Source organism: Epinephelus moara, chromosome 2 (assembly GCF_006386435.1).
Source record: "Epinephelus moara isolate mb chromosome 2, YSFRI_EMoa_1.0, whole genome shotgun sequence".
NCBI lineage: Eukaryota > Metazoa > Chordata > Actinopteri > Perciformes > Serranidae > Epinephelus > Epinephelus moara.
Genome location: NC_065507.1, coordinates 1410463 through 1423354, shown reverse-complemented (window position 1 = coordinate 1423354; position 12892 = coordinate 1410463). Strand labels below are relative to the sequence as shown.

Genomic DNA, 12892 nt, shown 5'->3' with positions numbered 1-12892 from the left:
AGACACACAGGTACTACAGACACACAGGGACTATGGAGACACAAAAGGACTACAGAGACACACAGGGACTACAGAGACACACAGGGACTACAGACACACAGGTACTACAGACACACAGGTACTACAGACACACAGGGACTATGGAGACACACAAGGACTACAGAGACACACAGGGACTACAGAGACACACAGGGACTACAGACACACACAGGTACTACAGACACACAGGGACTACAGACACACAGGGACTATGGAGACACACAAGGACTACAGAGACACACAGGGACTACAGAGATCTGTAGGGTCTTACCGAAGTCAGCCGGGTTGTGGTAGGTGGGGCAGTTGAGTCCCAGGTCTCTCAGATAGGGAACCAGACTGGAGACTTTACCTCTGTAGATACACTGACCCTGACTCAGGACGTAAAGCTGCAACACAGAGACAACACCACCCACATCCTTTACTGCAGTGACATCAATAATCCTTGTATGTAGTTGAAGTGGTAAAAGTAAAAGTATGTGGCAGTAAAAAGTTTCCTGGTGTATCTGAGGACCTTGTCAAAGAGTTCAAACAGTTTGGCGCTGGGTTGGTGGATGGTGCAGATGACGGTTCGTCCTCCCTGAGCCAGAGCCTTCAACAGAGAGACCACCTGGAAACAGGACGAGCTGTCCAGACCGCTGAGACACAGGAAGTGAGACACAGAGACACAGGAAGAACTTTAATGTTTTATCTCATCTGTTCTATCACATTAGTGAGTACAGAGTTTCTGATCCAGTCTCTGAAAGATTTTTGCGGGACATGTTTTTTTTCTCCGTTTTTAATATTTTTATTAATTTTTAAATTTCAGCCATGGCATCAATTCTCAATCAGGTGCTCTGCAGAGCATGACGTCTCTATGACCTGCCATCATGGACAGTCAGGTAACCATAGTGTTTGTCCTCAGCTTGACATTCTTTGTCTCTGTTATGAAATTAAATCACTGTTAAATCATCTTAATACAGGCCGAGCCGAGACAGACGCCGAAATGCTTTCCCACCTCCATGTGTCTTTTTTAACCAAAACTCAATTTGAAATAAAGTCTACATCTCCCACGTCATGTCTCTGATAATTAATCAAACAGAAATGACAAGCATTTTGGGGCTGTGGAGCGTAAAGAGGGGAGGAGAGGAGGAGAGGAGGAGAGGAGGAGAGGAGGAGCGCGTTGGTTTGTTATTGTATTCATTCAGAGAACAGCACTTTCCAGGTTTGGAGTCAAGTTTAAGAAATCTAATCTTAAATTTAAATCTGCTAAATGCCAGTCAATACATCTAAATGTGTTTCATTTCTAATATTTTCTCATGTTTAACTCAAGTGTTTCAAAGACATCTGTGTATTGTGAACATAACGGAGCACAAAACGAAATAAAATTGTATTTTCTTATAACACACAACATTTATGTGTGATTCATTTCAAAGTGTCTGACAGGAGTGTGACGATAAATCCAGACTCCACCCTGCCTCCTGATGGAGGTTTTACAGAAACAAAACTTCCGTCAGTGTTTAGTAACGTTAGTCTCGTAGCCCCAACAGCAGATAGAGAATATCTGAGGCGGAGCAGATGGAGAGAATCAGGACACACCTGCTGTGAGTGAGGAGGACAGGTAAAGACTCTGAGCTCTGACAGCAGCCAGGTCAGATTTATTTATAGAGAATGCCGAGTCACAGAAGGTTTTACAGTCCGATCCTGAAACACTGGACTCAGATCAGGAAAAACTCGGCTGAAGTGGGTCAATCTGACCGAGCGACAGAAACAGAGCTGCTGCAACAAACAGTCACCTTGTTTTCTACCACAGGAACTAAATCAGGAGGAAACCTGGAAACAGTTTGGGAGGGTTAATGTGTGTGTGTGTCGGACCTGGTGGGTTCATCGAAGAACATGACTGGTGGATTGTTGACAAGCTCCAGAGCGATGGCCAGTCTCTTCCTCTGACCCCCCGACAGGTGGGACGTCCTAGTTTTAGCACAGTCCAGTAAACCCAGAGCCATCAGGATCTCCCGTACCTGAACACACACACACACACACACACACACACACACACACACACACACACACACACACACACAGTCACCATTAAAGGGATAGTTGCAGTGGGGTAGTATGAGTTACTTCTCCACAGTCAGTGTATCATCTTCAGTAGTCAGTTTGGAGAAGCAGGCAGCATACTGTCCATCCATGACACAGGATTTGACTGTAAAGTCTACACAGATGCCCCGAATTGTCAAGAGAAGAGCGCCTCTTTCGTCAGACAGTGATTTCCAACTGGGAACTGAAGCTGACACCAGGCTCCACTGACAAAAAGAGTCAGTCCAGCTCGCTAAACAACCCAACCGCCAGAACAAATGGTGGCATTGACCACAGATATTATATTTGTAGGTTATTATGCAGCACATATGTTAAACTATGTTTCAGCAGTGTTGTTTAACATGTTGTGAGGTTGAGGCACAAAAACCTCTCAGTTACAATCAAGAAACGATCATGATTTCACTTTAATACTCATGTGTGGGGGCACAACCCTCTGGAAACACAGTGATGACTCGCTTAAACACAATCGGTTTAGTATTTTGTTGGTGTTGAACAGTGCTCATCTCTCTGAGGTGTCACACCATCCACCATCCCTGCACCTCCTGATGACGCAGTCAGCTCATATACTATGTCACTTTAGAAACGTTGATATGAGACCTCTGAAACATAGCAATGTAACATATCTGTGGTTTGCAGGAACGTACAATGCCAACATTTTCCTCTGGCGACTGGGCGGAGCGGCTGATTTACCACGGCCTCCATCAGTTTGTTAGTTTGTGTTACCGTGTGACTCCAGTGAACAAACCATTTAAAAACAGATGTTTTCCTGCTGACCCTGTGCAAACTGGAGGACGTGTTGACTGACATCTCCTGTAGGCAACACACTGACTGTGGACCAGTACCTCGTACAACCCCACTTCTAAAATATCAGAGCCATCCCTTGAACCTCTGAGACCCATATGTAACCAGGAAGTAGTCTGTGGTCAAAACCTCACCATCTCTCTGCGAGCCTCCACCTTCTCCTGCAGCTTCAGGTTGGCTGAAACCTGCAGAGACAAGATTCATGAAAACCTGCAGAAAACACCCAGAAACTCTGTTTAAATCTTTCCTGGCAGAATTAAACTAAAGTAGAAACCCGGCGAGACTGCTGATGAACACGTTAGTAGACAGAACATGAAACTAGTTTGATGGTTGAGGTCGTTTTTCCTGTTAAATCATTTCATGGTTCAGGTTCACAAACTTTTCCTTTGAATAATGTTTATAATTGTATAAACACACTGCTCAAAAAAATAAAGGAACACTTAAATCACTGATGAGATCTGGAATAAGGAATTATTTGAATATAAAATCTTTGCTGATGTATGTTGTATAGTTAGTTGAGAACAAAATGACATAACAACGGTCGGTGGAAACCAAAATCATCAACATCTGGGCATGCTCCCATCCTCCCAGACCTGATCTGTGGCGGATTCACCGATACATAACGTCCCATAGGTGCTCAGCTGGATTTAGGTCAGGGGAACGAGAGGACCAGTCAATGACATCACTGCCTTCATCATCCAGGAACTGTCTACACACTCTGGACACATGAGGCCAGGTCCTGCACTAGGAGGAACCCAGGGCCCTCTGCACCAGGAGGAACCCAGGGCCTACTGCACCAGGAGGAACCCAGGGCCCTCTGCACCAGGAGGAACCCAGGGCCCTCTGCACCAGCATAAGGTCTGACAGTCACTCTGAGGATTTCATCCTGGTACCTAACAGCAGTCAGGGTACTGTTGGCTATGACATGGAGGTCTGTGTGACCCTCCAAGGATCTGCCTCCCCAGACCATCACTGACCCACCTCCAAACCGGTCATGCTGGATGATGTCACAGGCAGCATAACGTTCACCACGGCGTCTCCAGACTCTTTCACGCCTGTCACATGTGCTCAGTGTGAACCTGCTCTCATCTGTGAAGAGAACGCGGCGCCAATGGTGGACCTGCCAGTTCTGGTGTTCTCTGGTGAATGATGGAGCTGCACGGTGCTGGGCTGTGAGCACAGGTCCCACTAGAGGACGTGGGGCCCTCATGGAGTCTGTTTCTGACAGTGTGGTCAGAAACATGCACACCTGACTGATATGCCTGAAGTTTAGCTGACTTCCTGTTAGACTGTGACCTTTAATTGTTCCCTTCAGGTTTTGAGCAGTGTGGTTAAATATTTGAAGCAACATTTTACTATGCACAACTTTTACTGTAACACTATAGTGTCAGTACTTGGACTGCAGTGTGAGTACTTCCTGTACCATCATGGCCTCCTGTACAGTGAGGTGAGGCAGCAGCATGTCGTCCTGCATGATGTAACAGGAAACCTTCCTGAAGGAGCGCAGGTCTCTGGGCTGACTGTTGATCAGGATCTCTCCCTTCATCCCCGTCTCTCTGGACACACACAGAAATATACATGTTAGAGAAACACACGCTGACTCTGGATGATGCAGGTGTGTGACAGTGTTAAATGTGAGCACTGTTAGTGTTCTGCCACCAGAGGGCGCTCTAACACCTCTCGTGGTTTCTCTGTGTTACTGACGACTCAGTGATTCTGAGCTGCTCAGACGGACATACAGCGTTTCATGCACTGCTCAGTCACTGTTCACTGCTCTTAGATCAATGCAGTGAAGTGTAAAGGACAATATGTTCGAGTACCAAAATAAATAAATAAACATCTTGTTTACCTTCTTTAATAAAAACTGAACAAATATTGTGCAGGTCTGTGCACAACCTTTTCAAGTTTTCTGAAATTGAATGTTTAAATATACAAATCAGACATTATATTGCTTCCATAATATTTTCAGACTCGTGGAAAGAAAACGTCCAAAACACACATTTAGGTTTATTTATATCAAACTGTTTCAGACTAGTTGTTTGTATAAATGTGATTATTGGAGGTATGAAGCGGACTGAGTCTGGCCTGCTGACAGATTCAACTCTTAAAGTTTTCTGTCAGAAAAGTACTAATGAACTTTTTGGTATCAAAACATAAACTAGTTCTGATGTAGAGTTTATTGTTCCTGAGTATTTACACTGACTGCAGCTGGTCAGAGTGAAACATGTTCGTCACCTCAAAGTACAAAAACTTCCTGCTGTGTCAGAGTTAATTAATGTTTATCTCCTGCTTATTCAAAATGACATGAATCTGATTTCTGCATGTTTCTGAATATAAATAAAAGACTAAGTTTGTTATATTTAGAATTTATTTTTCATTTCCTCCTGTTAATGTTTATCTTTTATGTTTTGTATAAACTGACACTTTATGATTTGAAGCTACAGATGAATCACGTTCCTCTCAGGATCAGACTGTCGTTGTAAAGTCCCATTAAAATGAACATTCACAGTGTCAGACAGCACAGCGGGACCCACCTGTACCCGGCCAGAATATTCATGAGGGTGGACTTCCCGGCTCCGGAGGGCCCCATGATGGCCACCAGGTCCCCGCTGGTGAATTTCCCAGAGATCCCTTTGAGCAGAGTTTTGTAACCTGAGACAGAACAGAAACAATCAGTCTGCAGGTTCCCAGCCGCTCTGAGGACAGCTCTTTGTCCTCCAGTCCTCCAACCACGACTCAGGTTTCACCTCAGTTTGGACGTTTTTCTTTTTCACATCAATCTGACAGCCAAAAAACCCGAGCTCCCCCCATACACACCTGAACACACCTGAACTCTGTCACAACTTTGTCCCGGTCGATCCTCTCTGAGGACAAAGTGTCCAGATGTTTGGACAGCTGACAGTGAGTTTTATCTGACACAGATTGATGTCCAACAGATTGGGGACAAAATAAAACAACTGACTGAGGCCTCTGATTTTTAAACAGCAGGAAACTAAAAGTACAGAAACATAATTCATATAAATCAGATGTGAAACAAACAGACTGCCTTTAGAGAGAAAGTCCATGAACCTCCTGTTTGACTCAAGATTGTTCACTACTGTCAGAGTGAAAGATTCATTTATTAAATACTTTAGATTTGATCATTTCATACTGAATGAGTGAATGGATGAGTCACGCACTCAAAGACTAACGCATTCATTAACTGACACACATTCACTCACTCACTGATTCATTCATCTAGTCACAAAACAACTCCTTGACATTTCATCACATTCATCAAAGAAATGGGGTCCCCATTGATGATGATGATGGTGACAATGATGAAGAAGGAGACGATAACAGTGATGAAGATGGTGATAAGAGTGACAGTAACAATACATATTGTACTTCAGCAATGCTACACTCTGTACTGCAGTATTAATACACTCTGTACTGTAGTAATAATACACTCTGTACTGCGGAATACACTCTGTACTGTAGTAATAATACACTCTGTACTGCGGTAATAATACACTCTGTACTACAGTAATAATACACTCTGTACTGTAGTAATAATACACTCTGTACTGCGGTAATAATACACTCTGTACTACAGTAATAATACACTCTGTACTGTAGTAATAATACACTCTGTACTGCAGTAATAATACACTCTGTCCTGCAGTAATAATACACTCTGTACTGCAGTAATAATACACTCTGTACTGTAGTAATAATACACTCTGTACTGCAGTAATAATACACTCTGTCCTGCAGTAATAATACACTCTGTACTGCAGTAATAATACACTCTGTACTGCAGTAATAATACACTCTGTACTGTAGTAATAATACACTCTGTACTGCAGTAATAATACACTCTGTCCTGCAGTAATAATACACTCTGTACTGCAGTAATAATACACTCTGTACTGCAGTAATAATACACTCTGTACTGTAGTAATAATACACTCTGTCCTGCAGTAATAATACACTCTGTCCTGCAGTAATAATACACTCTGTACTGCAGTAATAATACACTCTGTACTGCAGTAATAATACACTCTGTACTGCAGTAATAATACACTCTGTACTGCAGTAATAATACACTCTGTACTGCAGTAATAATACACTCTGTACTGCAGTAATAATACACTCTGTACTGCAGTAATAATACACTCTGTACTGCAGTAATAATACACTCTGTACTGCAGTAATAATACACTCTGTACTGCAGTAATAATACACTCTGTACTGCAGTAATAATACACTCTGTACTGTAGTAATAATACACTCTGTACTGCAGTAATAATACACTCTGTCCTGCAGTAATAATACACTCTGTACTGCAGTAATAATACACTCTGTACTGCAGTAATAATACACTCTGTACTGTAGTAATAATACACTCTGTACTGCAGTAATAATACACTCTGTCCTGCAGTAATAATACACTCTGTACTGCAGTAATAATACACTCTGTACTGCAGTAATAATACACTCTGTACTGCAGTAATAATACACTCTGTCCTGCAGTAATAATACACTCTGTCCTGCAGTAATAATACACTCTGTCCTGCAGTAATAATACACTCTGTACTGTAGTAATAATACACACTGTGCAGTGATAGGAAAGGATGGAGGAAAGGATGGAGGAAAGGATGGAGGAAAGGATGTGTGATGGTGAATACAGTGTTTTCCTCCCTCAGCTGTGACTGTCAGGTAAAGTCAACACAGCCTGGCAGACAAACAGCAGCTCAGTCAGATTAGTGACAATGAACTGTAGTGACCTCTGTGACAGTCAATGTACTGCTGACGGCAGGTCACCTGATCATCATCATGGGGAGGAGGAGGAAGAACAGCAGGTGTGTATAGCCCCCCACCCCCCCACCCCCTCAGTGAAACTCGGGCATGAACAAGAACAAAGAGTTAAAGTTCTCTTCTCTCTGATTACACCTGAACACAACAGCCAAGGACTGAAAGCACACACAGGGATTACTGAGCATTGTCCTCTACACACTGTAATACACACTGTACTGACAGCGCAGGTACTTCATGTACTTTAAAGTACTGACAGGAGGAGCCTGTGGGAAACCTTCATAACTGGTTAGTAAAAACTAATACTGAGGAGGTTGAGACGAGACATTAGCTGCAGCTAACATGTTCGTGTGTAACATCGGCTCTATACTTTAGTTTCTCTGACTGAGGGTGCACTGAATCTTTTTTTCTTTTGTTTATACCTCAGATTAATTTGTTCTTCACTACAGCCCTGATGTGTTTCATAAAACAAGAGGACTGAGACACTGTTGAGACAAAACAATCTGACAGTTACAGAATAAAGTTCACAGAAAGTTTTATATATTATTATTTATCTACTGAAACCTGAACAGAGCAGAGATCAGACTTATTTTCACTTCAGTTTGAAATCACTAGTTAATAAAGGTGTGTATGTATATACGTGTACATATATACATGTATTTGTATATATATATATGTATATATACAGNATATATATATATCTGTATATATACATATATATACAGTCAGACGGACAGACTGCGGCTCTTCAGGCAGATTAAGTGGTTCTTTTGTTCCATAATCACAGTCGAGTTTAAACATCATCACGTTTCCTGTTTTCAGTCTCAACTCTTTGTGTTTTCACTCTTTTAAAAAAAACTGAAACATGATATGAGATTTTTTGTCCAGACTCACTGAGAGTTAGAAATATATTTACATTTATTTGATCTTTCTTAATGTGTTTTTTTTAATCTATTTTTTATTATTATTATTTTTAATAACTTGTTTGTTGTTGTTCGTAGCAAAGATTTAAACTTAAATGTTTAAATAAAGTTTGTGATCTGAACAAAGAAACTAAACCACTGATGGATCTGGATACAGTCTGTGTAGTGTAATAAATAAAATTAGTATGATTCTTAATACGTCAACATTTATCTTCTAAACTCTAAAACGATATCAGAAGGTATCAGGATGGTTTTATTGTGTTATGTTTATAATCCCACAGATTATATAATTAGTGTATTAATATCACTGTAAATATTAATGAGTCATTCAGACGTCAGTCGGCTCCTCGTTCGTCTGTGTTTCTGTCGTCTGTATTTTATTTCCTCTCTGAGCAGCAGAGCAGCGTCTAATCTGACCTGCAGCTATTTACAGCAGGAGACCCTGCAGAGATTAACAGATTACAGCCCCATAATCCAACACACACACACACACACACACACACACACACACACACACACACAGAGTCCCATATCAGGCTCTGATAATAATAAACTGTTGCTTATGGTTAAACTGAAGCTCTGCAGGGAAGTCCCCAAACACAAATAGAACAGAAGTACAGTCAGTACACTGAGGAGGTGTTTACCTCTAAGGTGACATCACAGGAAGTGACAGCGCCGAAACAACTTCTGTATGACAGGAACAGACAGCTGGACGGGTGACGTTTTGACGACATGTTATGTGTACGACCAAATGCGGGAGATTTAAAAAGCAGCTGTTTGCTGTTAGCAGCTAACTCAAAGACAAAGAACAGCAGCTATCAGCAGCTAACTCAGAGAAGAACAGCAGCTGTTAGCAGTTAGCAGCTAACACAAATAAGAACAGCAGCTGTTAGCAGCTAACTCAGAGAAGAAGAACAGCAGCTGTCAGCAGTTAGCAGCTAACTCAAAGAAAAAGAACAGCAGTGGTGAGCAGTTCGCAGCTAACTCAAAGAAGAAGAACAGCAGCTGTTACCAGTTAGCGGCTAACTCAAAGAAGAACAGCAGCTGTTGGCAGCTAACTCAAAGAAGAACAGCAGCTGTTAGCAGTTAGCAGCTAACTCAAAGATGAAGAACAGCAGCTGTTAGCAGTTGGCTGCTAACTCAAAGAAGAAGAACAACAATAGCTGTTAGCAGTTAGCAGCTAACTCAAAGAAGAAGTACAGCAGCTGTTAGCAGTTAGCGGCTAACTCAAAGAAAAACAGCAGCTCTTAGCAATTAGCAGCTCACTCAAAGCAAAAGAACAGCTGCTGTTAGGGGTTAGCAGCTAACTCAAAGAAGACAAACTGCAGGTGTTAGCAGTTAGCAGCTAACTCAAAGAAGAAGAACAGCAGCTGATAGCAGTTAGCAGCTAACTCAAAGAAGAAGAACAGCAGCTGTTAGCAGCTAACTTAAAGAAGAAGAACAGCTGTTAGCAGTTAGCAGCTAACTCAAAGAAGAAGAACAGCAGCTGCGAGATCAGCCGCCATATAACAGGGACGCTAAATGATGTTATTGACATGTGATGTCATTGTTATTGTTTATAAAGAGCTGCTGACACGTATGTTATATGTCACACTAGAGACTGACGCTGTTGTGTTACATGTCACGCCTGTCACACCAATCTGAAGCACCTCTCTGTGTGAAAAGGAGTTGAATGACATCATCACCATTATCGTCAGGTGCTGCTCAGGTGTATCACCGTACCTTTCTTCCTCCACCAGGGTCCGTCTCTGACAGAATATGAGACGTCCTTGAACTCGATGTTGACCGCCGGTCTCCGTGGTAATGAGGAGAACCTCTGGGCCTCCGTCAGGTTGTTGTCCACCTTCTTCAGGTGTCCCTGCAGCAGCGGCGTCTGCTGGCCACCCGCCGGCCGCTTGTTGACCACCTCGTCCAAACAAACGCACACCGTCCGGGGGTCCAACATGAGGTCCGGGGGCCCGTTGGTGTTCTGAGTGACAGAATCAGAGAGACATGTCGTCATTTCAACTCATCCCAAACAACACATTTAATCTGAGAGTTCTCACCCTGTGATATCACGCCATAATTATAACTTGATCTTAACCTGTTTATCCACTCTAACAACCTCTGTACGCACAACAATATTCCAGGACTTTTCCAAAACTTCCAGGCCTGGAAAATGTGATTGCACCATTACATGACAGCGAGAATCCTGAAAGGTGATGTGATCGACTCATCACTTGTTTCTCTGGCGCCACCATGTGGTTTAACACAGTTTTGCACCACACATAACGTAACGCAGTGACATCATTATGCACGTACAACGTGATGACACAGACAAGAGAAGCCTGGGATTATGAATAAATGTTTGAGCTGATTTTTAATATTTTTAGGTCTATTTAAACAGGACTGAGCAAACAACGACCTCCCTCAATCACCAGCTGCTGAAGATCTGTTCACTGCATCGTGAGCACAACTGTCCACATGTTCTACACGTGTTATTTGAGGATTCCACTGAGGGGCACCAGAGAACTCAGATGATGCAACATGTCTGGATTTGCCTGGTGTAAACAGTAAATAAAGCAGGGTTCACCCTGGACAGGTCACCAGACTATCACAGGACTGACACATAGCCCCTTTTACACTGCCAGATTCTCGGCGAATGTTGGGCCGTTTTGCCGGCAAACTGCGAGCGTTTAGACACACAGAGCCGGATTGGTCAGTTGATCCAAGGTGCCACATAGGGAGAACGTGTCGGGGCATCCAGAGGAAACCCAGGTGGCTGTCCCAGTTATAAATTGATTCTGTGCGCCCCGTTCCTCTGTCTGGTCTCAGCTGTGTCCCGCCAACACATTTTCTCCACTGATTCTTGGTCAAACGTCTCTAAAGGCTCCGACGCACAAAATAGAACCTGTTCCAAAAATTTAAATGACGGATGGAAGTTTCGGACTCAGTGTGCAAACGCTGACAAAATGTGAAGTCCTACTTATTTTTAGACGTGCAACAATCTCAGACAAAAAAACAGGCCTAACATTATGTTCTGCAATAATCCAACATGGAAAATTATCATTGGCTGTTTGACAAAGGAACCAGTGCGACGCCAACCCATCCTCACTGTGACCTCGTCATATGTCCACGTTTGATCATGGACTTTCCACGTCCACATATGACGTCCAAGGTACCCTGGGTGTGTTGGCTGTTGACGTTCTGGGACACCGTGTCAACTTCAGCCTGTTACATGCATTGTCTGTTTTCAAAATACACTTCTGTTTTCACAGGAAATGTACAGTTTGCATACAGTCTCTTTCAAAATAAAAGCACTACATCAGCGCGAACAACTAACGCACGTGGTTGGGTTTAGGATAAAAGAACAGGGTCTGGCTTTACAGTCTAACAGGAAGTGAACACCGGCCCCCTGGGTGGAAGTCAGTGGATGTTGGACACATCCACCACCTCTCCTGCCCGCCCGACTCAGACTTTTGCCCCCTTAACTTTTGTTCTTGTCCTGCCACGTTTTCTTGATGCAGCCAAGCGCCGTTAAACTATAATGGCAACCTGCCACATATCATGTCGACATTAAAGGACGGCTTTTTTCATCTATGCCACAAGTCACTGACCAAGCATGGGATTTTGATGCCTTTGGAGTGAGACCGGGTTTGGGACGCTAACTTCAGGGTCGGACTACACCTCTGCACCACCATGTGTAAGAAATGTCTGAAGTCACATGAGCTGATATTAACGTCTTGTTTCGTACCTGATTGGTGAAGCCTCTCTCTAAAGCCCAGTTCAGACCGAAGATCGGCGACGACACAAAACTGTTTTAGAATGTTGCAGGGAAAAGTGTCAGCCGGTCTGAGCTGGACTCAAGCCGGCTGATGGTGTCACCTGACACTCAGCTGGTCAAATGGCCGGTGGCTGGTTTTAAAGCACGTCACCTGTTTCAACAGCCAATCAGCTTGTAGTGAAGTCAGCTGGTCAAGTCAACTGATCGCAGACGCCGTGTTGGCTTGCTGCAGCAGGTGCTCCGTCCCCACAGAGCCCTCTGTTTCTGACCTCACAGTGTGCCGGTGTCAGACGGTGGGTCGCTGCTGCTGCTGGCTGTATGTGCTTATGCCCCGCCCACACACACACATTCTCATTGACTGATGAATTGGCGCTGGTTATTTATATTATTGTGGCGTATTGATTATGAATACAGTCCATCTGATGCTGGGTTTGTTTCATCACTGTAGCCAGTATCTCACTATCACTATCCTCATTCAGATTTTAAGAAG

At 43.2% G+C, this 12892-nt stretch overlaps 1 protein-coding gene across 6 annotated transcripts in view; it reads right to left on the bottom strand.

The window, feature by feature from the left end:
- The window catches only part of abcg1 (ATP-binding cassette, sub-family G (WHITE), member 1), a 281654-nt gene that overhangs the window by 10000 nt on the left and 258762 nt on the right, over positions 1–12892 (bottom strand). Inside the window, exons 2-9 of one of the 6 annotated variants that reach the window (XM_050065489.1) lie at positions 12373–12602; positions 10362–10608; positions 5454–5571; positions 4343–4475; positions 3054–3104; positions 1891–2036; positions 551–674; positions 311–425 (exon numbers count right to left, since the gene is read on the bottom strand). In XM_050065489.1, coding sequence (XP_049921446.1) covers positions 311–425; positions 551–674; positions 1891–2036; positions 3054–3104; positions 4343–4475; positions 5454–5571; positions 10362–10584 — 910 coding nt within the window. In that variant the 5' untranslated portion in view covers positions 10585–10608; positions 12373–12602. Of the gene's footprint in view, positions 1–310; positions 426–550; positions 675–1890; positions 2037–3053; positions 3105–4342; positions 4476–5453; positions 5572–10361; positions 10609–11604; positions 11625–11739; positions 11827–12372; positions 12735–12892 lie in introns of those variants that run through there. The other 5 variants (XM_050065480.1, XM_050065498.1, XM_050065471.1 and 2 more) reach the window with 5 other exon arrangements.